Below are 25,910 nucleotides of genomic sequence, written 5' to 3' on the forward strand. Positions count from 1 at the left end.
CATTAGACACACTATACATTTTTATAGCTATATTTGGAGTTCATTTATTCAAACATCAAAGCCCATGACAACAACACAATGTCAAGGCTGACGGTAAAAGGTCCGCTTTGAGACTGTTATGACCACCCCTGCCTCCAAGTGCAGAATGTGTCGTCTTCCTGCAAAAAAAACAAGTTCCCCCAAGTTCCCCCACAAACACACACCCTAAATGTCTATTTTTAGACCGTCCGAACTTTTTGCTGCTGATGCATTCGATCTGTCACTGTGGTGAGACTTGCTTGTCAGGACTTGAAGGCAAAACCAATGGTCAGACAGAAAAAAGTGGATCACATTTTTCATGCATCAGAAGCATACACAGCCCATGACTATGGAGGATGAGTAGAAACGTGTGACTTTTGCTGCCGATTGGTCCTGGTTTTAACATATTTATAGGGATGCTGAAATTTAGCCCTGTATGTTACTAGTTAACATAGATGAATAGCTGACTGATGACGCCTGCAGGCTGTCATCCTCCCGACGGTTAATGGTGTTTTTTTTTTATTGAATTAAATTTCCTTTTTTGATATCAATTTATTCCTATTCTATTTTCTTATATCGAATGACCTATTTAAACAAAATGGGCATTAATTAAGAGCAATTGGAACCTTATATAGGTGTAAAATAATTATTGGACATTATAGTGAAGTATTGAATTTCTTCTATATGTATAATTCCAACTTAGTTTTTTGGCAGAATATCCCCCTACATCTTGTTACAATCAAAAGGCTTGAGCTAACCTCTTGCGTTAACTTTTGCACCCACAGTCTGAGTTGGGCTGCTTTTTGACTAAAGATTATCTCGTATCATAGCAAATCTGTCCAGGATTTGCTAAATCCCGTCAGTCCAAAAGTCAGCGGCTTTAATTAACAGCCAGCAGCTGCCGGAGAAAAAGACCCCCGAAGTTTGAAATCCATTCCTGAGGTGAGGCGTGATGTAACCCATACAGCTGTTCACAAACATTAATTACAATTAAACAAAGAGACGTACTTTCTTGAAATAAACGTGTCTGTGAGCACTTCAAGTCGGCAGGAGTTTATCTTTACAAGCCTTCCAAGGTAAAAGTCACATACCTGAGTTGAGTTTTCTCATGTAGCTTTTTTAACGAGCCAGCATTTGGTGCGTGTATCTCCTGGAGGACGAGGAACATCTGCCGCACAAACTACAACTCCATGATTGAATTCTGCAAGCAACTAAAGAAATTGCCAAAATAATGGGCCGTTTCTTTTATTAAAAAATGACTGATTACAATTAGAATCCATGGTTGCATAATTCAAACCTATTTTCATTGTATAAAAGCACATACTTTTGATACCACCCCCCCAAGAAAAAAAGTCGAAAGACAAAAAATGCAATTAGATTTTTCCTTTAAATCTCATGAAATTATTGACAACTTTCTGTTCTTGAAGTGTGTAATTTCTAGTCAGTAATCCAAGAGTGCGACAAATAACACATTAATCTGTTACCAGTACCGATACCTTGAAATCCGTTCTGGGGTCGGCCCAATACCAATTCTTGGCAATACTTTGTATTGCCCATCCTAACTAAAATATATTAAAACAAATTAGAACCTGTAGCATCATTCGGCTCACACCATGCACTCCACAATGTGTGATTGTGTGGGCATCCATTTTATGTGACTGCACTAAATTGGGCCATTTTTGCTGGTCCAGTTCCCCTGAGTTGGAGTTTGCAGGGAGGCCTCATTTCTGTCATTTCATTACTGTCGTGATTGGCCCCAGTGTATTTCTCTGTGGCTACCTTGTATGACAAACAATCGACATTCACTAATCAAATAACCAAGATGACGATTTATGGACAAGGCAGAATGAAGCCGTCCTTTGTTTTTGTCCTTGTCGTCATTGCGTGTCGGACAACAACAACAGCAGGAGCCTCTGTGCTTCCTGGGTCAAAGTTTATGTCACTGTCGCCAGTTCAAACTGTCTTGCACTGTCAGCCCAGGGGTCTACCAGGGTTCCGAGGGGTCCGCCTTTGTGTAAAGCCCTGGTATGCGCGAGGCCCCCTGTTTCCTTCCAGGCACTTTGTGTTTGGAGTTGACTTAGCGAGGTGACAACAGACATGGGGTGACGATTTAGAGAAGCGGGTGGCCTCGGCTTAACCAAAACCGAGGAGAAGTCACCCCGGATTGAAAACAGGTCTTTTGTCGAGTCCTACGAACTGTGATCCACTCAGTGAAGCCACCCGCTTGGAATTCATTCTGAGACGCCGCTCGATGTTCCTCACATGATCCTCGATACCAAAGTTTGTCACAAGTGAACACATCGCAAGGTTCTATTTATAAATACCCTCCAGTTTGCTGGATTTATGTGAATTAAATGGACTCTAATGGACATTTTATGTGGCCATTTGAGCTGAAAACTGCTTAATTTGCTTACATTGCATTTTTTTTAATGAAAATAGTCGAACATTAGCCACGATATCTGAGAGCTGAGTTAACATGAGTATGTATAACTTTTTTTTTTTTTTACCATGACCACTCACGTACTTTTGTTATTGCGAGTTGTTACATCCCACAGTAGATTGGGGCGGGGTAAACAGTGTCTCCTTTGCATGAGAGGAAAATATACAATTGCTAGACTAAAAATCAGATTTAAATGTATGATTACCATGATTAAAATGTAAGACATCATTAACGTCTACAAATACACAAACTAATTTATAAACTCGTTAAATTTGTCTTCTTTGATTAAAGTACATTCATAAGATTAAATTCTATTCCCTACAATGAAAGTCCACAATTTCCTTAATTATGAGGTACAATTTCTGCATTGCTAATCTGAAAGCTGTTTCTTGGCTACTGATTAATATGAAGAGCTACCTGTTTTATACACACTTGAGAAATAACAAACTTAAGTTATAGATGTTAATATGAGAGACTGATCGTGTTGATGTACAGGAAACTGATAAATACCAGATGCAAACAAAATATATTTTTGCGAATCTCTGCCAATATTTATATTTTCAAATGATCACTTCTATAACATTCGTAGAAAATAATTTCCCATCGCTCCTGACATATTTTTAGAATACTCGTGTGGTTCTTGGGGGAGCTACCTGGCCAACATCAAATTTGTGACCACCTACTATTAATTACTATTAACAGCTCCGAATTTGCATTGAAAATCCATCACAAAAAAGAGGTACAGCTGGCTCTTTCACATGAAAAAGGACCACCCCCCCACAACAGGCTGTTATGTCACCTTGTTTTATGTAAACCCTTCTAATTGTCATTTATATTAACTGCAATCCAATATTTGTTTAAAAGCAATGAACACACATCTCAATATTGACTTGCCACACTGAGATAATGTGCATACTTAAATCTTTTGGGAGCTGAGCTCCCATTTTATGCTCAGAGTAAACCAACACCTAGCCTAAAGCGTATGGATTCCATGAATTCCTGCCCTTAAGTTTGATCTTCATGACATGTTAGATAACTCATGGTTTACTCTTGCTCATAAAAACATCACATGGCACATTCACCTCACACTGTTTATCCATAGTTTTAGCTGTCACCGTTAATCCGTGAAATGGTATCTTCCACTGTTGACAGGAAACGTTGTTAGCTAGTTGTTAGTTCAACCACCTTCCCCCATCTTCCCCGAAGCAACCGGGCAACCCCAAGATGACCTGAGCTAACTTGTTGCACAACAAAGGCGCCATTGTTGAATCCCTTGCAATCTCAATTAACTCGTCCTGATTTGAAATACGAGCCTAGTCTGCATACTGCCGAACAAGGTTACCAGATGATCCTCATCCAAAAGCATTGGCACAATACACAGGCCGTGATTGCCAAGGTGTTTAGCTTGTCGGTATGCCATGACTGTCAAAGTGGGAATGAAAAATCCAGTGTGCCATTGTAGCTGCAGGGCTCTACTGTACACTAAGTTTTACACTGGTAGATGCCTGCTGATGCCTCTTCCCCTTGGGAAAACCAAGCTTCAAAGCCTGCCTAACATCACAATCGCGTCAAGCCTGTCAACGTTGCCTCGGATTAGATCCTCCAATGCAGTGTTTCCCAACAAGGGATACAGGAGCACATAGCAGGAGCCACCAGTAGAAATTTCACACCCATGAACGAACGGATCATAGATTTAAAAAAAAAAAAAAAAAGGGTTGCACCACTAATTAAACCATGTACCGTTTTCCCTACTATAAGGCGCACCGGCTTATAAGGCACACCCTCAATTAATGACACATTTTAAAACCTCTTCCATATATAAGGTGCACCGGATTATAAGGCGCACCCTCAATTATTGACATATTTTAAAACTTTTTTAATCACACTAGTAATACATGGATAACAATAATAACTCAATATTCAACTCAATATTCTCAATAGCATAATAACTCAATGTCAATATGATCAACTTTGTTCAACACACAAAAGAAACAGTTAAAGCTTACTTTATCAGTTCATTTCCCATCTACCAATCCCAATCTCAATATTGATCAATATATAAGGCGCACCTGATTATAAGGCGCACCATCAGCTTTTTAAAAAAATTAAGGTTTTTAGGTGCGCCTTATAGTGCGGAAAGTACGGTACATTTTCGGGTGATTCGGTCACAGTGTCGAGGTCTAAGCCATCTCGGAAGAGTTTTCAACTCTTGTTTAAAGCTGGTCCGAATTTCATCTGCATTAAAACATTTCATTTGTGTGTGTGTGTGTTTGCAGGAGGTTTCTCTGTGGTTTTCCTGGCCCGTACGCACAGCGGCATCCGCTGCGCTCTTAAGCGCATGTACGTCAACAACGTGCCTGACCTCAACGTCCACAAGCGGGAGATTACCATCATGGTAAGAATAAGGCGCTACACACAGTTTTGTGTCAGTTGAAAGTGTTGCGTGTGATCATGAACGACAAACCACAGGATGATGTCATCTTCCTGTTCAAAGAATTTCAAATGAAATGCCTTGAATTTCAAATGAAATGTAAATGCATAATCCATATAAATTCTGTAAAAAATAATTTAACAGTTTTTGAAAATTGATTAATGATGTCTTCTTATTTGTTAATGTTAAAGGTACAGTTTTAGGTCTACTTATTATTTAAAATTCTATTTATAATCAGCACGTCTTTGGGGGGGCCCTTCGGGGCAAAATATCATTGAGAAGCACTGGTTTAACCCCTCATGTCTTTGAATTTAGAGTACTTGTTACTTGATTGGAAATAATAAAAAATACAACCCAATTCAGTTTTTTAAGCAGTGCAAACATGCAGCAATTTACAGTCACCCTCAAACATTTGGGGTGGGCCCAATAAAAGGATGGAAAAAAGGATTGGAAATCTGCTTCAGTCGCCCCACTTTTTGATGGGGATAATAACACAAACTTCAATCATTCCAGAGCTTTTTTTTAATACTGCCATATCTTTCCAAAGAATTTGAAAAAAAAAACATAGTTCGAGGGTTTTTACCCTTTCATTGCTTACTGAAATGAAGTCTATTTTGCGTAAAAGGAGTGCTCCTGAAAGTTTTTAAGATGTTTTCATTATGCCTCATGCAGAAGGAGCTATCAGGCCACAAGAATATCGTGGGCTATCTGGATTCTGCCGTCAACACTGTATCAGACAGTGTCTGGGAGGTCCTCATCCTCATGGAGTACTGCAAAGGTACTTCCTGTTGGCAAAATGCCGTCTCAGTATGAATGTTGCCAGGGTCAGCGCTCAACTGTGTTGTTGGTCTTTTAGCGGGCCAGGTGGTGAAGCAGATGAACCAACGTCTGAATGTGGGCTTCAGCGAGGCAGAGGTGCTACACATCTTCTGCGACACATGCGAGGCCGTGGCGCGGCTGCACCAGTGCAAGACGCCTGTCATCCATCGGGACCTCAAGGTAAGACGCCATCTCGTGATGCGCTTAGTTGCGCAACTCCACAGAGAGATAAGAGGCGTGTTAACGTTTCGCATCGATCCCAAGTTTATGGGGAGCATACTGTGTTGTAGAGCCAACAACAGCGACTTAAAAATCTGCAATATTGAGACACTTAGGAAAATAGTTCTTCATATCGTATTACGCCTCCCACACAACTTGAGAGGCATAGAATATTGTGATTTATAGGTAAACTTATCAAAACACACTTTTTAAAGTACTCCATAGCAAGACTTAACATTTGCAATAAAGTAAATCATGCACAACAGTTTTTTTGTGGGAGTTATTTATTTAGGCTAGACATTTATTTTAGGGTAGGTTAATCAATTCAGCAACTACTGAAGAATGGACTCAATTTGTCAACTTGTCTTTTTAAATTCCAAAGGTTTTCTGTCATGGGTAGGCAACTCCGGTCCTCGAGAGCCGCTCATCAGCATGCTCTGCAGAAGCCTGATAACGATGCTGATCATTTGAATCAGGTGTATTATAGAAGAGAGTCGCCGAATACATGCAGGTTAGCGGCTCCCGAGGACCGGAAATGCCAACCCTTGGTTTTGGTCCAATTTGGCAGGCAGGACTTTTTGTGTCAGGTTTGGTTGCTCTGAGTACTCCATTCCCCCACTGTCATTGCAAGGTTTTATTTTGGGGTCGCTGCCTGTTTTAATGTTTTTGCTGGACTTAAGCTCCATTATAACAAATTACGGCATGACCCTTCGCTGATGTGCGGGATGACGGTCGGATCCTTCTGAGCGATAAAGGATGCTTTCTCCTTAAAGGCAGATTTATTTTGTCTACAGTAGAGGAAATCAAAGTCTGGACGGCACTTTTTAAATTTCAAAGAAAGGAAAACAGAAATTCTGGTGTTTGGTGCCATTGGGCATTGTACAACCCACCTTGTTGACCTGGGCCCTCAGGCCTCTTATCTACAGCCAGCAGTCTCAAACGTGCGCTTTAAAATGAATGGTGATTTTTACATTGGACCAGCTAGTTTATCATTTATTGCTTCCTTTGATTATTTGATTTAGCTTGTTACTAAGACTATTTACACTGTTCATTGCAAGACTCTTATCATTATCAGTTGATCTTTTTATTCATGTACAACACTTTGTACTCAGCAACGTCTGTTTTGAATGGCTATATGAACAAAGTTGAGTTGAGCTGGTAATGAAACTTGTGAGTTTGCCACAGATAACGATGAGTGGAATTTTTAAATTTGCTTGGTCAGCACAATGACTTTCCGGACTGTTCCATCGCCTCCGCATCCCCCCCCCCCCTCTGCCAGCTCGTGTTCATATTTCCTTCCTCCGGTACTAAAACTCTCAATCCGCCTAACCATGTGCTCACTCTCTACTCTGGTAGAGGTCCTTTAAAAAAACATTTTTTTTTTTGGTAACAGATTTCAGCTGCTTGCGTCAAAATTTGAATCACACAAGACAGATTTAGTAAACTAACATTTTTGTTCGTTCATGCCGTTGGCTTGGTGGTAAAGCATAATGGTTTGCAATAGAAATTCGAAACACTAACCACAATCATTTCGGGGTGAACATTTCCTTTCAAGGAACTAGTTTCACTTGAAGCATGAAATTTGGTTGACATGTCTAATGATTCGATGCACAAAAAAGTCTCAAGAAAGCATGCCCTGAAAGACATACAGTAGAACTCAGCCATTTTGTCTTAACTGTTAATTTTAAGGACGGTTGACTTCAAATTCAGCCTCCAAAGCTAGTTTCACATCGCAACATAAATGTGAAAGGGATCTCTCATTTACAAAAAAAATGTCAAGCAGCTACAGTATGCCCAAAAACATACAAGAAGTATGTCGTCTGGTTTTAAGCAGCTTTTTTAGGTCTTGGGTCATCCTTGGCTGTTTCCATTGGTGCCAGAATGAAACACCTCTCCAAGAGGGTTTTTTTTGTTTGTTTGTTTTTTTTAACCTGTTTAACTCTGGTAGACCCACAAAAAAGGTCTCAAGCAGCCATGTCCGAAGAGATACAGTAAGTGTCCATTTTAGGATTCTTTCCCGAGGAACTTGACATTTGGCTGCCTTCTATGATAATGTCATCAAAATGATTATTTTTTTTTTAACATTGTCTTCGCGGGTTATCTCCTGATGTCACCCGTTTTGTCGCCAACATTTAAATCTTTCATTATAACCAACATCAGCATATCGTACACCTAGTGTAATCTTCTCAGTGTATGTAAATAATTGTGATGTAACCAACGCAATGCTGTTTGGCAGGTGGAAAACATCCTGCTGAATGATCAGGGCAGCTACGTGCTGTGTGATTTTGGTAGCGCCACCCACAAAGTTCTGCAGCCGCACAAAGATGGCGTGACCGCTGTGGAGGACGAGATAAAGAAGTGAGTTCAATAAATCTGCCACGGCGTGATGGTATTAATCTGACATACTCTGTCTCGCTTATTAGTTGGGAAATGACTTCAAAAGGTGTCATTGAAGTGTGTCACAAACACCCTGGATTTAATTAATTTTAGTTTTTTTACTTTTTTCATACTAAATATGTAGAAAACAGAGAAAACTAGCTATAACACTATAGTAACAGACTCTTTTGCGCAATACAGTAATAGGATCATTTGATTACTGTTGTGCAGGTTTCTCAACCCAAACACATTCTGTAACTGTCAAACACATTGCCTGGCTTACTACGGTAACCGTTTTGCACAATAGTCCTCAACTGGGAGTACTGAGTTAACAGGGTTTCTGCTGGTATTTGTGCATCTGATTTTAATGTTTTTAATACTGTAACTGGAGCAGTACATTTTTCTTTTCCAATTAAAAGCGAACGTATGGTTAAATTGTTATAGTGACTTCTTTAAAAAAAAAAAAAATGTATGCTTTACGCTTTTTGTCAGTTTTGAAAAAAACGTGCATTGGGATTAGTGACACGATTTTCCGGCAGACGAGTCATAAATAAAACAGACAATGTTACACAATATCTTCCAGTATTGCTGAAGAAAATTCCTAGCAATAATTCTCCAAATACAGTACCAAAGTTACATAAATCAGACACTGATGACACAGCATTCTGTTCTTTTTTGCACTAGTTATAGTGTACTTGGCTTAAAAAAAAATGGGCATACATTAATGAAAAAAGGTTGAGAACCACTGATCCAGCACATTCTATGACTGTCAAACACATTATGGTGCCTGTCCAGCACAATGATCTTCACTAGTTTTAACACAAAAGTCACGTCAGCATTAATTGAGATGAAAGGAAGCTTTAAATGTAGGTATTTTCATGCTTGTTGCGCATAATGTTTGTTATATATTTATGCAGAAAAAATATGAAGCCGTTTGTTGACAGTTTTAATATGGTTCTAATTTGCCACTCAAGCCGTCAATTAAAGCTAGATGACTTGCTCAAAAACTATGACTGGTCTAGCACAATATAGTATTTACAATTTAGTGACTGTTTACTGTACTGCATCATACATCATGTAACTGTTTAGGACATTAATTTTTTTTTTTTTTTTTTAATTGAATCTTATACACACAAAAATGAGCAGATGCATTTATTCTTGGTTATTTCCCTGTGATTGTATACACATGACTTTTGCTGTTCTGTTACACCCTATGTTCAGACATGGACATTCTTATATTTCTACTTAAACATTTAACAATATTAAATGGTACACCCGTCACAAAGATGCACTTTTTTTGCGACAATAGGTCTTAGTAACAGTCTTTTTTTAATATATAATATATTTACATCGAAGGGATGTTGTAAAGTGGCATTTATGCCCAGTAATTAGTCAGATGCTTTGTCATTAAAATGTCTTTCTGTCACTCACTGCTTCCTCCTTTTAACGCCCGCAGGTACACAACACTGTCATACCGGGCGCCCGAGATGATTAACTTGTATGCGGGGAAAGCCATCACCACTAAGGCTGATATATGGGTGAGTGTGTTGTTGCAGAGCTGGTTTGTCCCGCCTGTGTGCTGCTTGTCGTTACTCTGCCCTGACACGTTCCTCCTCCTTCCTCTTTGCGGTCTCTCCCAAATCTTGTTTACCTTCACTCCCCCCACTCATAAAAAACAACATTGTGGAGCGTCTCTGACAAAAACAATGTCAGGCTTCCATTTTGAGATCATGGAGGACTTTGTTTGATTTGAAGGTGAGAGGAGAGTTTGGACTGCAGCCAATGAAAGGCGTTGGGGTTCAACTTCTACTGGTACCATTATAATACTGTGGTATCTTGACTTATCAGTTGAACTTGTTCCATTCTTTTTTCCCCTTTGGAATGATTTAAATTGCATTTATTTTTTATGGCCCTCCCCCCAAAACACAACATTTTTTTTTAAATTTAATTTTTAACTTAAATGAATAGCTGTTTATTTGATAAAACCTAAAGAATAGTATCTATTTATCGAATGCCAGTGGTCAAGTACCAGTTGATATTTTCTATGCCTGTCATATTTGAATGTTTTCTGAATTTTTAGCGAGCACGTTGTTCTTTCTTTTTTTTACTGATATAAAGACAGTGATAAAAACCGTCACAGAAATTGTGGTACTAGAGTAAAAGTACTACAATTTTATTTTATATATACAACACAGGCAAATTTAAAAAAATGTCTCGGCCTTCAAAAAAACTTGTCAGTTGGCCATTTGTAAGTTAAGCTATGAGGTATTTGTTTAATTGTTTGTCCCATTGTTTTTTTCCATTGTTTTTGTTTGGGCGGGGGGGTACACAGTGTTCTAGTCCCTATTAATTAGTATTACTTTTGTGAGTTCTCATTTTACATGTTCTTGTGAGGTTCTGTTGTCAAATTACCTTGTCCAAAAGTGTTTGTCTAGCCTCTTGCTCAAAGTTAGCTGGGATAGGCTAAAACTCAAATGATTTCTTTTTCTTTTGTCATAATGTAAGATGAGACAACTGTTGGGCAACAACAACACACACCATCACCACCACCACGACACACACACACGCATACACTTCCTGTTCTATGTTTGGAGCGTGTGTCAGCACCCGCACACGTGTTTATCAGCTTTTCAGTGCACACCAAGATGAGTTCTCAAAAGGCACCAGAAGCCCTAAAGGCAGCTGACTGCCTCCAAAAGTCATTTATCGCAAAACTGCAGCGTCAGCAGATTTCATTGCATCATTCATAAGCAGCCTGCAGGCTTGTTTGTTTGGATAGCCAGCCATATTGCTCAGTGTTAAGCTCACTGCCCGGCTCTTTAGCTGATTAACTAATAGCTTAGCGGCTTCAATTGTGCCTGGAATTTGTTTGAAAAATCAGCCCCTAAAGCCACTGTCCTTTAGCAACATGGAATTTGGTAGGTGTGTCTATCGAGGTGATTCTCAAAAAAGAAAAGATGTAGGAATTCTGCCATTTCTGTTTAAAGTAGCCTCTTATTGTGATCTCCAGGGTCCTTTAATGACTGACGTGGCATTTAAATGCCAAAACATGTCAGGTAAAACCTCTTAGAATTTTTTACTATTTGAATCAAGTCTTAAGTTTTTATTTTTGAATTTTAAAATGTTTAACTATCTGGCAAAAAGAAAACAACAGTCTATCGTAAATAGACCAACAAAATCAGAGGCCATGCCTATAAACACAGAGGAGGAGGTCTGCCATTTTTGTTTATATTGTACATCTTAGGATCATTTTGATCATTTTTAGCCATTCTAAAGACTTGTTTCTTGAAACCTTTTAGAAATTCAGTCACCAAAGTCAACATAAAATTTGGTCATCATGTTCAGTGCTCATTTCACCTTTGAAAAATGTTGGGTCCCCGGGACTCACAATACTAAAAAATATTATGGGTCCCAGCAGAAATGTTTGAAGTACAAAAAATCGCGCAGTAAAAAGGACAAGGTAAGTCTAAGGTTCAAACTGCATTGACAAGATGTGGGAACAAACCAACAACAGATATTAACAAATGTCGCAGTAACATTTATTAAAATAGCATGAACTTACATGTAGCATCCATCATCATCTTCATATCGCAGCTGCTGCTATAACAGTCTATTTTGGTAAAAATGTCCACTTTATTTTGAGGGCTTGTTTGTTTAGGTTTTTTTCTGCGAGTTTCTGAAGTGTTTCGTTTTCGCTTCTTTTTGGCTCGTTGTTACCTGATTTGTTTAACTTGTTTGATTGACTTGTCACTGATACAGAAAGTTTTGAGCCGAGTTTACTTTGTTTTGGGCCTAAAGATCATGATGGTGACAACCATTTAGTTGTCATTTACTTCATCATCAAGGCTTACGCCGTGAGGTTCACGGCGTTTATGTAAAGTAAAAAAAGATGTGTTTTTTTTTCCTCCAATTGACTTTCTTTTATTCCATGAGGTCAAAACAAACATGGCAGACAAAGTAGTCAAAAATGTTCATAGGTCGTCAGGTTTTGTTGAATAAAGAGTAGATGGACAATGATTAATATTTATGTCAAAAAAACGATGCGTCCGAGGGATGCACGATGATTTGAAAGTATGCGTCCCCCGTCAAAAATGATCCGTCAGGGACGCAGGCCAACAAGAGCAATGTATGTCAATTAAAAACTCACACCTGAAAATACTGGATATCTGGTTTGACAGTAGCCTTTTTTGAATCACAATTTCTTGACAACTTTCAAAGACTTCTCAGATTTTTTTTTTTTTTTTTAAATTATTAATTTTATACTTCGGCCTTCTGCAACATAAAAACTGGCATCCTTGACTATATTGAGTGCACACCGCACACATAAAAACATCTCCAGGAGCCATGCTCGAAATGAAAGTCTGCTATTTTGGACGGAAGTGACAATGAAATTTGGAAATATCACGTATAGTCAAGGGGACTCGATATGCCCTGCCTGAAATACCCTGGAGGTCTGACATTATGTTTTCAAGCAGGTATTTTTGGGACAATATGTCAGTTTGTAGGGATCCAGCCCAAATTTCTCTTCTTTTTCTGTAGTGTATGCTCATTATCAAAAGTTTTTTTTTTTTTTTTCAATCAAATTTTTATTTCCACAGGCACTGGGATGCTTGTTGTACAAGCTGTGTTTCTTCACGCTTCCATTTGGGGAGAGTCAAGTTGCCATATGCGATGGAACCTTTATCGTTCCTGACAACTCCAAGTTCTCCCTCAAGTTGCACTGCTTAATCCGTAAGTCCTTTTATATTCACTCGCAAACATTTGGCCATTGACTGAATGTGGCCCAATGCGGTTTTCATTAGCTTATCTGCACACTTAGCATTTTTTTTTGTGAGTGTTGTGTGTGTGTGTGTGTGTGTGTGTGTGTGTGTGTGTGTTTTAGCATAGAGCCATCTGCACACAAGTAGAGCCTGTTTAAACCAGTCAGGACTGTCTGTCTGCTTGTTTGTCTCTCAGTTTGCTTCCCCTTATCGTAGGAGAGCAATGGCTCCAGCAAGTGGCCTAAAAAAGAAGTGCATTCCACTGTTCTGAAATATTTGAAAAACTTTCCTGCAGGATATATGCTCGAACCAGACCAGGAAAAGAGACCAGACATCTATCAAGTGTCCTACTTTGCCTTTAAATTTGCTGGAAGGGACTGTCCCGTGCCAAATATCTTTGTAAGTATAGTACAGACTTTTTTCTTTCCAGTTTTTGCATGGTGACGGAATGTTTGTTTTTACAGAATTCTCCTATCCCTACATCGTTACCAGAGCCTCTCACGGCCAGCGAAGTGGCCGCCAAGAAGAGTATAACGAAAGCAAGGTACACCTACTTTTGTGGGCAAGAATATTGAATGAAAGCGACACACAGAAAAAATATTAGGGAGCGATAGATGCATATTAGAGAAAATATACTTAGAAAATATTATATGCCTATTTGGTTAAAATAGATAAATAAATACTGTAACTTTCAGACGGTAAGTCGCAAAGTTTTCTCACACTTTAAACCTTGTGGCCTACAGTCCAGTGCATCTTATCTGCATTTTTTTTTTTTTACTAGCCACCAGAGGAACACTGGCAAACAAAAGGGCGACAGAAGAAGACTCTTTTGAAGTATTGATTTTGAGATTGAACTGCTGGGGCCCTCTCTAGTAGTAAACACAATCAGTCACGTTACTGTTGTTTTGGTGCAGTACAACAGTGAGTTTGTCGTGTTATGTTGGAAAAACTGTTGATCCTACTCTTAGCTCTAAACATGCAGGCGTGTTCAGTCTGTGTCTATGATCTTGCTATAAAAACAGCATGCCGGTCGGGTAGTATATTCCACCAAGACAGGCAGGGCTGTTGTGTGGGTCGGTTGATTGGCCGACCGACGGAAACAGCCACGACCTGATGCACCTGGTGGCAAGATGACAGTGGTGCTACCACAAAAGTCGCCAGGGTCCAACACCAAAACCTTAAAAATACAGCCGTTATCAAATTTGGCCCAAGTGGTCTTAAAAAGTCATGAATTTGGCTTCCTTTAACATTTAGGCAAGCTTTTTTTTTTTTTTTAATTCAGAATATGTGACTCTGTGGGCCCGACGGAGACCTCCATCGCACCGCGACAGAGGCCCAAGGCGGCCAACAGTAACGTCCTGCCTCTCACCACCGTCACACCTGTCAAGATGACTGTGGGGCCTTCTGTTGCCCCTGTCAGCAATGGTCAGAAAGGTGAGACAAACACAGCAAATTGTACAAGATGATGAGGCACCTAGTGGCACCTGCTGGTGTTAAGGGTACATTACATGTTGTCACGTATTTCCCCTTTGACAAAAACATTAGTAAAAGTAGTAAATATATTCAAATCACTGTAAAATACATTTACAATATATTTGACCAAGAATAGGTCAAATATTATTCTTTAAGTACTGAAAATGTCGTTTTTGTTGCCAGCTCCCACTCCAGGTTCAGGACAGCCTTGCGCTCAGCCACAACCAGGCAGTCAGCAGCATCGAGTGTTGCAGCAGCTGCAGCCGGGCGATCTGCGCCTTCAGCAGCTCCACCACCAACAACAAGCTCTGCAGCAGCAGCACATCAACACACAGCAACTTCAATACCTCCAGGTATTATTTAACTTGAAATCGTGGACCCTCTGTCTCTGTGACCTCAATGATTACGATTTTTTTTTTTTTTTTTTTGCTCCTATGTACCAACAGGCTATGCAGCAGTCCATACATCTCCAGCAGCAGCAGCAACAACAACAACTGCAGGCTTTCCTCCAGGAACAGCAGCAAATGATAATGCAGCTGCAACAACAGCCCATGTATCAGCAAAGAGTCGCTCATACTGCTCAAGCCCAGTATGCCGCCATGGTACGTTTCCTCCCAGACAGAAACACAGTAGCCGCTTGATTGGAACATCGGAGATGCTGTAATGTGTATTTTCCTTGGACCTTTACACACAACCCAGCGATCTAAAAAATGGACTAGATATACATGTCAAAAATGACACAAAGTAGCACCCATAAAAATACTAAATGAGAGACAAACATAATTTTTAAAATGCGGAAATAAATAATGCCAAAAATATTAGTGGTATAACTGAAAATAACGGAAAGGTACATGTCAAAACTACAAATTAGAGGAAAAGGTAAGGGAATATTATGTCTGAAATGTAAGAAAACCTTTTTTTGTGTAGGAATGAAAATATATACGCTAAATGCGATGATAAAAATGTCCGAAAACACTTATACATAGCAAACAATGTTCAAGAAAATTTCGAAAGGTGATAATAGAGAATCGTTTAAAAAATAATCAATATTAGATGAAAAATACAGAAATATTAAATGGAAAAAAATGGAAATATGAAATGGATTGGTTTAGCCAATTGTCGAATCACTAATTCGCATAGCAACACGCGTCACGTAACGGCGTCTCTATCCTCCCACGCCTGCAAACAGTCAACTGTGCGTTGCCAGCAGACGTTCAAACTTAACTGTTTACTGGCTGCAATTTTTAGCTGCGTTTCCCGCCAGCGTGCGCCATCTGTTTTGGGCAGGCGGCAAGCTGGTGCGACGAGGCGGCGAAGGGATTGAACAGAGGGTGAAAAGCCAGCCGCCAAGTTCACGCAAGACACAGCCTTTATTCCCCAAATACCAGTGACATGGCCTGCTTTTGCATTTGTGCTGCTAGTAAATGTTGGTGGAAAAAATAGTACAGTTGTAAAAAAAATGCACAAATAGGACAAACAAATCCCAACAAATGTGTTTGATATATTTTTATTACAAGACTTTACAGACAGAAATACGAATATGTAGAGGGAACTAAAAGAAGAAAAAAAAAAACACTAAATGATTAGACAATTTTCAAAGAAAAAAGGTTAGATATGACCTAAGGGTAAGCCTGTTTTGGATGTAATAGAAAAGTATTAAAGAAATAAGAATTTCTTCAATAAATAAATTAGATATGGACAAACCTGGGGGAAATAAACAGAAAAATACAACTACATATTAATGTTGATACAAATGTATTTGACAAAATAAGAGGAATACAGAAATAGAGGGAAAACTAAAAAATTGTTTCAAGTATTGGAAAATAATACAGAATTGGGGATAATAGATGTAAATAAGATGTAATTAAAAAAATACCATAATATTTGAAGAAAATACAAAAAAAATATTAGATAGCTATGAACAACAAAATGAACACAAATGTTGTTTAAAAAAATGACAACTAAAAGAAGGAAAACACAAATGAAGATTGTAGAAATTCTCTTTCAAAAATTATTAAAAAGCTCCATCTATATTGGGTAACAATACGAAAATCATGCACATAGGCATTTTAATCCCATGCAAAAACCATTAGGAAAAGTATTTATTGGAAAAAAAACATAGCAAAGCTGACTTTGTTTGACTTTGGCCCTTTCGCCACTCCCCCGCTCCCCCACCCCTGCATCCCCAGCTTCCCAAATCCAAAACTGATCTCTAACAGCATTCCGCCATCTTGTTGCTCATCTCCGTGCGCCACCAAATCATTGCCACCAACCCCTTTTCTCCCACCGCCCTGCCCTTCTCTCTCTCTCTCTTTCTCTCTCTCCTCTTCTCTCTCTCTCTCTCTCTCCCCGTCTCTCTCTTTTACCCCAACGCCAGCTGCAGCAGTACCAACAGGCTTTTGTTCGACAGCAGCCACATCACGTGCCCTCCTACATGTCCTCCCCACTGGAGTTCCAGGTGCCACTGGGCTCCTACGCCGCCACCACGCCCCCTGCAGGGACAGCCCACATGGGGGCGCCCTCGCCTGCAGAGCCGTCCTACTCCAATCCCAGGTAAAGTTTTCGCAAAGTTCATCATTATTCAAAATATTCTACAAGAAAAGCAGGACGAAAAAATATATACAAAATATCAAAGCATGGACGGGTAAGATAAGTAATGATACATACATTTTAAAAGAATACAATAATTATTTAGAAGTTCATATTCAATAAACATTTGAAGAAAAATACCACAAAATTCGGTTGAAAATATTAGATAGAAATATATATTTTTTTCAATATTAGAGCAAAAATTTTAAAAATAAAATACTTGTTTTACTTTAGTGACTGTACAGCACTTTGCTCAATTCTTTGTGGTTGTTTTTAAATGTGACTTGCCTTGACTACCACATAACAATAAAACTTACAAAAAATTGAACAATTCTATAAAGTTACAAGAAAGATACTTGAAAATAAAGACAAACAAAAAAAGATAAATGTAATTTAAAAACAATATTGGGTAAAAAAAACTATAAAATATTATGTGGGGGAAATAAGGTGATAAGGTGAAATATTATACTGAAATATAGCAAAGGGTGTAATTTTCTATCAGCGCAAAATATATGAAAAATACAATACAAATAAGTGATTTTTGTTGCTCCCCCGGTCTCCCCCGTATAGAACGCCCGTTCTGGCCTCGGACGGTGTCACCCCTCCCACCCAGAGCGCCAGCCACCCTCCAGACATGTCGCGCTGGAACCCATTCGGCGAGGACAACTTCTCCAAGCTGACCGAGGAGGAACTGATCGACCGCGAGTTTGACATGCTTCGAGCAAGCAAGTGGCCCCTCCTTCATTTTTACACTCTTAGAAAGTAACGGTCACGTGGCAAAATTGAGAAACACACTTACGCAGAGGGCGTAAGTGATCATGCTTAAAACCAGAATCAACACAGATTGGGATTCTTGTGCTTTTTAGACATGATGTGATAGCGCGACGCAAAATGGTTTTGGCCATCTCCGACAGTTAATTACTCCGATTGGCTGTTAACTTACTAATCAGTGTGTGAGATGTAAGTTCAAGATACAAGAGCTTTATCGTCATAGGGATAGTAATAGCACACAATGAAATTCTTATTCTGTTCACTTCCCTGAGCAGACTACATTCCATAAACGAGCAAATAATAAGGTAGGCAATAAGACCAAAACATAAAGATAGGACAATAATGAACCACTTACATCCTGAACATATTACAGAGTAAACTGTGAGCTAGTATACAAAGCAGCGGCTTGTTTAGAAGATTGTTATCTTCCGAATTAACGTATGAGGCTATGAATCTCATCAATCCGCTCCGTAAGTTGCTTATTTTTATTTTCCCCGCCCCTCCACGCAGATAAACCCGCGGAGAGAACGAGCGGCACGGACGCCGATCGACTCCCGTCAGCCTCGGCCAAGCCCCGCCCGACCGAGGACCTGTTTGGCTCGGTGCCGTTTGTGGCCAGCGCAGGCAAGTCTTAAGGAGTCCGCTGCGAGGCCCCGCTCACCCTCCCCCCACCTCCTCGGAGCCAGACCTCTCCTACCGCCCGTGGGAGATGACTTGCTTTTAGAGTAACTGTGCTCGTCTTACCGCTAAATTGACACACTTGCGCCTCCTCTGGGGATTGTAAAAAAAAAAGCACTTCCTGTACATTTGTTCTTCATTTTTCTTCCTATTATTTTTGCAAGTTTGACGGTGACTGCTTCGATTGTAATTAGTCATAAGTCAAGAGGAAGAGGCAATCTTCCAAAAAAAAAAAAAAAAAAGAAACACCAAAGAAGGTAGCCGGGATCATTCCAGCTAGGTACGCATTAGCATTAGCATGGCTGTCGTTTCGCGCATTTTGAAAAGCGTCATCTACTATAATTCCAAGTTCGCTCGCAGTTTTTGTCTGTCCTAAACGTTGGATTTTTTTTTTTAATCAATCTTGACAAAGTTGACAAAAGGCTGCAAAATAATCATAGCCAAATTTAGAGATTGCATCTTTATTGTTAGGCGGCAACAGAATGTACACTCTTAAAAGAATAACACCATAATATTTAGTAGATTAACATTGGCAGAATTGCTTTATATCGCAGGCTTAGAGCAAACTGCTTGCTATAATTTGCATCTTTTATATGGGACGAAATATTTTAGTGCAATGTTGCTTAGCTTCATTCCTACATCATCCAGCGTAGATAATAATCATCCAACTGAGCCAATCAGCACCAAGCATGACGACCAACTCTTCCAGCTAGCTTCCAATCTTAGTAAAATATCTGGGTCAACTTTTAACTTGAAAGGCGGACAATGTGAATAAATCTAGCTTGGTGGACAGCAGCAATAATAACTTGTGTGCCTCTTCCTGCTCTCAATGTGAACTTGATTTGATCCCAAGCCACTTTTCTTTTCTTTTCTTTGTAAGCCATCATTTTTGAGTCCATTCCGCGATGCAATAGAACCCTGTCAGCACTTGAACAATATTTATCTTCTTATATATAGTGAAGAAAATTGGGGGTTTTCTACAAGCTGGCGTGACAAAAGGATCCTTCTTGATCTGAAATTTGATTATTCTGTTTTTGTGCCATCAGTGTTTTTGGGTTTTTTTTTCCCTACAAATGTGCGTTAAAGCAAAAACTTGGTTGCATACGTACCAAGGTAGTAACTTTTTTTTGCTGGGAAATTTTTGGAGGACCGTCGTCACCGTATGTTTGGCAACTTTATCTAGATTTAGTTTTCGGGTCTTTTTTAGACTGCCGTGCTTGGGAGTCTCGGAATCTGGTTGTTAGAATCCGAATGTTTGACGCAAACAACTGCAAGCAACCAGAAAAGAATCTTCTTGGAATTTGGAAATACGACTTTGTGTTTGATCAGCAGAAAGTAACCATCCTAATTTAGTCCCGTGGAATTTGGCGGCGCTGAAATGAAAAGATTTGTGCACGGTCCTCGGCTCTGAACATACTTTTGGTCCCGGGACCTGGAACTTGAGGTGGAAATCCATATGTTGATTCTAAAGAATTCCTTTGATTACTTGGTAATAGATTGTTGAATAATCATGTCTGCAAACAATTCAAGCAAAAAGAAGTGCACAACTTGGCTGCATTAAATAGGAGTTCAAAACTTGGACTGATTTTCTCTTATCGCCTTCAAGTATTTATTTTAAATTAGTGAGGGGCTTTTTTTTTCTTTCGTTCACTTGTTCAAATATGGAAATGCCACCTAAATTTACTCGATTGAGTGTCAGGACGATTTGATTGCGTATTGTAGTCACGTAGCACACTCATTCCCATCGCTTTCAGACGCGATTAGTCATCGGCTAATTGATTGAGTGGCTCGTTCCGCTTATTCATAGTGTTTACCAAGAAACCGCCGGCGAGCGATGTTTTGCATGCTATTGTAAAAGGCCGACTACTATAAGTTGCGTTGTGGCGGAACTCGCTTGCGCGGGTCGGCGGGCTAAGGATTAGCGAGAACGACCAAAAATTGCTAGAGAAATAAAAGTGTGTTTGTTTGGGGGTGGGCTAAGTATATTGTTAGGTTTGTTTGTTTTAGTAGAAGTAATAAGGCCTTGTCTTAAAGAAAAACCTGATTTTTTTTTTTTTTAATTACAATTAAAAAAAAGGTGAAACATGTTGCTAGTGCTATGTGGCCAAAGTTGCCTCTTTTTTTTTTTTTCCATAGCATTTACTGGTTGTTTTTTCCGATGAAGTGCCTTTGATGCTATATTTTATTCAGCGGACCAATCGTGTCAATGCAGAATCGTAAACGTTGTACTTTTCAATTCATTAGGCCCAACCGGCTGACGGCTTAAGATTTGTTTCTTCTTCTTTTTGTCGTCGTTTTGTCCATACAATCCAAAAGGGCTGTATGATTGTTAGCGCTGCGCCGTTCTGCCTTGCTAATGCAGTACTCGCCTCCATCGCTATTATTATTATTTATTTTTTTCCTTTTATCCTCAAAGGTAAGTCCTATCATTTTTTCCTCATGCAACCACTTGCTTCTTCAGCGGTGTTTTTTTTCCCCCACCGCTTCCATTATTTTTTTTCTCTCTCTCAAACTGTCATTTGATTCTCCTCGCATGCGTTCGACAGCACACCTCAGAAACATCTTGTTCTCATTTACTGGTGGAAGATTCTAGAAGAACGAGCCATGAAAGCAACCTGCTAGATTAACCCACATGTTGCTGTTTACATTTGTGTGTCTTGTATTTTCTTTTCTTTTTTTTTTGTTTTGTCTCAGGGTTTTTTTCGCTTTTGCCCTTTTTTTACAAGCTCAAAAAGATAACGTAAATGTTTCCAAAAACTTACCGCAGCTAGTACGTGGCTTGTTGAAAAGAAAAAAAAAAAACCTCCCTTTTTGTTTGTAAAAACCTTGTATCTTACTGTGAGTGTAACTGTATTTCTTACAGAATGTTACTGAAAAATAAAAACACATTGAAAGAATAACAAACAGTCAAAAAGATTTGCTTTTTTTGAATGTTCCACCACTACACAAACAAGCAAGATGTTCCTGACGTGCTAGCTTGGCTTTGCTACATTGCCTTGATAAACAGCCCCTAAAAAGATTATTTTTCAAAAGGCTTTCACTAAAACTAAACATGTTTTGATATGTATGTTTGGTTGGACAATCAGCATTTAAATGTTTTGGGGAATTTTCTTTTTTTTTCGATAAACACTAATGTGCAAGTGGGGAAAAAAAGCAACGGCGGACATTTTAAAAAATAAAATCCCGCACACTACGTCCAAGGCCGGAAGCATTGCGTTTTCTGCAAAATTTTGTCATGAACTGTTTTAGAGGGTTAGGGGTTACATTTTGATTTTGAAAAATCGAGTGCACTTTCAAAGTTTGGGTGAAATTTGCCTTGTCGTTTTTCTGGGCTTTCGCTCAACCAAAAGGTTTTACGAAATCCCAGCAGCGGAAATGAAAATCATTTTCTTGACTAACACCAACCAAACCAGTGGCAATGAAAACAAACAAAATGCAGCCCCTTAGTTTAATGTTTAACCGAATTCCAAAAACATCATTTCCAGATGCTTTGAAGTAGATTATTAATTCCCGCATCCACCTGCCTTTAAAGTTTTGTGGAAACGGGTCGTGTAATTTAAGTGTCATCTCGCCAAAAAACAAAAATGACAGTTTTTGGATGCGGTGGAGGTAAGGTTTTTTTTTTTTTTTTTTTTATAAATGATAAATTGCCACATCACAGCTTTTCTGTTTAGGAAAGTGCAACATACTATAGTTTGCCTTCATTTTACGAATCCACATCGCTAGCTGTTATGTTCGTTAGCCAGGCATTGAGACGTCCAATATTACTATTCATCATCTCTGTACCGCATCTGCCAATATTTTACTATCCATAGCAACACATTTATCTTTCATTTTGGATGTCCACGTTTTTTGTGTTTTGACCTTTGTTTTTACTTGAATATGAACTTGAGATTTTAGACGTCTCTTTCACCACAGCTAACGTTCAGTGAAACAAAACGGTGGCACGCGTCGTGCTATGTTGCAACTCGGTTTTAATTTGATTTCTGATTTAACTATTTATGATTTAATTTCTCGTTAACCGGCCTGCGATCTTACAGGTACTTTGTGATCCGAAAGATAAAAACTCAAACAATGCGGTTTGTGTCATTTCGTCAGGTTCCGACGTGGCGGCAGACGATCCGACACCGCCCGAGGTCATCGTTCAGGTTTCGGCGCCCCTAGGCGATGGGTCGCCGCTTCCGGCAGCCGGGGAGCGCAAGTCGGCCAGGAGGGGCGACGACGACTCGGACAGCGACTTCGAGTCCGACCCGCCTTCGCCTAAAAGCAGCGAGGAAGAGGAGGAGGAGGAACCCGAGGAGCCCGAGGAGGACGAAGGCCCGATCGGCGAACGCGGCGACGACGCCGAGCCGGAGAATCTGGGCCAGCGGCCCCTCTTGATGGAGTCCGAAGAAGACGGCGAGGACGATGACAAGCGTAGCTCGGACTCCGACGACAAGGTGAAGAATCTCTCCAAGAAGGAAGTCGGAAGCAAGCGGGGCCTCCGGGGCCGCTCCGATCCAATGCCGACGGACCCTCAAGACCCTTTGGGCTCAGTGGACGTCTTTGGCGCCGTGCCTTTCCTCGGCGGGGACCCCGTCGCGGGCGATATCTTTGCCGAGGCGCCTTTTGGCCAAACGAGCCCCGATCGGCCCCCGCCCGACGATTTCGACGTCTTCACCAAGGCTCCGTTCAGCCGCAACCTCTCCAAGAGCGCCAACGGGCAGACGCCGCCCGTTTCCCCCGAGGGAGTGGACATCTTCGGCTTCGGCCCCTTCCGGCCGGGCGCCCCCTTTCCTACCACGTCCAGGAGCGCCGAGGACATTTTTCCACCGTCCGCGGAGGACTCGCCGCGGCAACAGAGGTTGAAACAGCGCGGCCTTCAGAAGCTGTCGTTGCGCCAGAGGAAAACCAAGCAGGACGCCGCCGGGACGGGTGGCGGAAAGCGGCACCACGGCACCCCCACAGGCGGGAGGAAAAGCGCCAAACCGGCCAAACCCGCCTTCCGTACCCCGGAGCGGGTCCGCAGGCACAAGAAGGTGGGCCGACGGGACTCGCAGAGTAGCAACGAGTTCCTGAGCGATTCTAAAGAGAACATCAGCGTGGACGTCACCATCGCAGAAGGGAAGGACGGCGGTGCCCAGCTCCAGAAGGATGAGATCCTGGACCCCTTCGGGGCCAAGCCCTTCCACCCTCAGGACGGAGGGCGGAACGGCGGCGCCTACCCCGGGGGGCTCCCCGAAAGCAAGAGTGACCTGTGTACCTCCTGGGCGCTACCTCTTCACGGGGACTGTAAGACCACGGACGATTTCGGGGCGGTGCCTTTCACTGAAGTGGTGGTCCCCGGCGGACCTCAGCAGCAGCCGGTGGAATTGGACCCGTTCGGCGCCGCGCCGTTTCCGTCCAAGCCGTGACTCGTACGTCTTCCTGTTATGTAGCCCACGAGATTCTTAAGTTGAGGTACACGCTGACTTTGTAAGACCGCTGAAACCCTGCGGAAGGACGTCGGGAGCCCGCTTAGCTCTTTTCATGCTGTTTGGTTACATCAGAGAAACGTTAGCAAACCGTCATATCCCTGCGCGGACCCTTATCGGGAAAGTCAAACCACGGACGGGATGTTTTTGGACTGCCGGCCTTTGTTAAGCTCGGCAGTGCGACGAGCTGATTTCTAATGAACAGTTTTTGTTGTTGTTGTTGTTGTTATTGTTAGCACTCCAGTCAGAGAATGCCAGACCATGTACTAGTCTGGGCCTTCTTTTTTTGTTTTGACTTGGCTGGCTGGTTTGTTGGGGCCAGAGCTGTTCATTAGACTCCAGATACTTTAGCAAAGCGACAGACCGATGCTGAAGACGCGAGCGCTCGTATGTTTTGAATCGGCGAGCCGCACCCTGACACTCCCGACTGGAGCATGCTGGAAGTCCCGGGTGGTTCTCTAAATCCACAGACAGATGATTTGGGTATAGAGCGTGGTTTTCCACTCGCAAATTGTTGACAGCCTGCTGCTCTTGATTCCGTACCTTGCGCCAAGTTGATTTGGAACCTTATGACTCTATTGTCCGACCGGGGCCAATCGGGGCCACTTCCTGGGAAGCACCTGCTAGCAGACCCCAAAATGTCATTTCTAATGTATGACTGTTCTAATTGCGATCTCTTATTCAGGAAGACTTAGTAATCCTGTGACTGTGATATCTAATGCACAACTGTTAAAACTCTGGATCCATTTGATTTAGCTCCCCGTGTGATCCACAATCCCAAGTTCTTGGCGACTCTCTAAAGCCGCTGACTTGGCATTTTTCTTCCAGGCAGATTTATTTTGTAATCCTCAAGTAACATTAACAGCCCTTCAATTGTGATTGTGACGTGTGAAGTGTTCCGCTGGTACTCTTCCGAGCTACCGCTCGGTTTTTATACAAGAAGTAGCTCCGCAGCGCTGACCAGAGGATGTAAGAATGCCAAAATGATCTTGGTCCTTTTTTTTTGGGGGTGAAGGTTTCCAGGTCTCTGGACTCAATGTAGAACACCCTGACGCTGCCTGTAGGGAATTCTGGTGTCCTGGACCCCATTGCTGAGAAGCCCTGGGTAGTGTTTCGGAAGAAATGTATCACCAAGGGCAAATTTGAGGAGTGTTTCGTCCACAGAAATGAAGCAGTAGCAAGACCACTTTCACTATCACTCAAACTATCACCACTGGGGGGGGGGGGGGGGGGGGGGGGGGGGGGGGGGGGGGCTCTTCATGGGGGATGTCTCGGACCATGGACAGATTTTGGTGTGTCACGGAACTGGCACAGCGCATTTTTGGCACCCCCCACTTACAAGGCAGGACTCCTTATTTCAGTTCCCTTGTTCACTTCAAATCTTTGGAACCGGATCCCACTGAGAAGTGACTCGTTCTTGTCTTCCTGAGCCCCCCCCCCCCCCCTTTTTTTTTTCTTTTTTTTTGTCACTGCCAACACCCCAAAATCCTGTGACAGGACTCTGGAGTTGGCATATCGTTCTAGCTGTTTTTATGCTGCATAAGCGACCTTCTCCAAACTGTGATTTCAAATGACCGACTGTTCTGCTCACCCCCCCCAAACTACAGTGGTATCTTGACTTATGAATGCCCTAACTATTTTCAACTCACAAGCTGTTGTTTGGACTTTTTTGTTTTTTTCGGTTTACTTTGCGTTGAGCCAAAATCCAAGTGGCAGAGGTACTATGATGCCCTCGTGCCTGGGCAAGGAGAGCAAGTGTTTATTTGGCAATCATAATCAAGGTACCACTATTTAGCACCGCAAAGCCTTACTAGCATTTGTATACGGGAGCGAGCGCCTTTGCTGCACAGCACCTCGGGAAAAAAAATTTAACCACTTGTTTT

General features: G+C 41.2%; 1 protein-coding gene across 1 annotated transcript in view; it reads left to right on the forward strand.

Moving 5' to 3' along the window:
* bmp2k (BMP2 inducible kinase) overlaps positions 1–25,258 on the forward strand; it is a 29,728-nt gene extending 4,470 nt beyond the window's left edge. The window contains exons 2-16 of the mRNA XM_088413390.1: positions 4,735–4,853; positions 5,562–5,667; positions 5,746–5,888; positions 8,164–8,285; positions 9,760–9,841; positions 12,902–13,034; positions 13,359–13,462; positions 13,528–13,607; positions 14,346–14,497; positions 14,720–14,889; positions 14,983–15,138; positions 16,914–17,089; positions 17,696–17,850; positions 18,407–18,520; positions 22,673–25,258. Of these exons, the coding sequence (XP_088269516.1) occupies positions 4,735–4,853; positions 5,562–5,667; positions 5,746–5,888; positions 8,164–8,285; positions 9,760–9,841; positions 12,902–13,034; positions 13,359–13,462; positions 13,528–13,607; positions 14,346–14,497; positions 14,720–14,889; positions 14,983–15,138; positions 16,914–17,089; positions 17,696–17,850; positions 18,407–18,520; positions 22,673–23,967 (3,107 nt within the window). The 3' untranslated portion in view covers positions 23,968–25,258. The remainder of the gene's footprint in view (positions 1–4,734; positions 4,854–5,561; positions 5,668–5,745; positions 5,889–8,163; positions 8,286–9,759; positions 9,842–12,901; positions 13,035–13,358; positions 13,463–13,527; positions 13,608–14,345; positions 14,498–14,719; positions 14,890–14,982; positions 15,139–16,913; positions 17,090–17,695; positions 17,851–18,406; positions 18,521–22,672) is intronic.
* The last annotated feature ends 652 nt before the right edge of the window (positions 25,259–25,910 follow it).

Source organism: Hippichthys cyanospilos, chromosome 1, assembly GCF_059441005.1.
Source record: "Hippichthys cyanospilos isolate Australia breed blue-spotted pipefish chromosome 1, RoL_Hcya_1.0, whole genome shotgun sequence".
Taxonomy (NCBI): domain Eukaryota; kingdom Metazoa; phylum Chordata; class Actinopteri; order Syngnathiformes; family Syngnathidae; genus Hippichthys; species Hippichthys cyanospilos.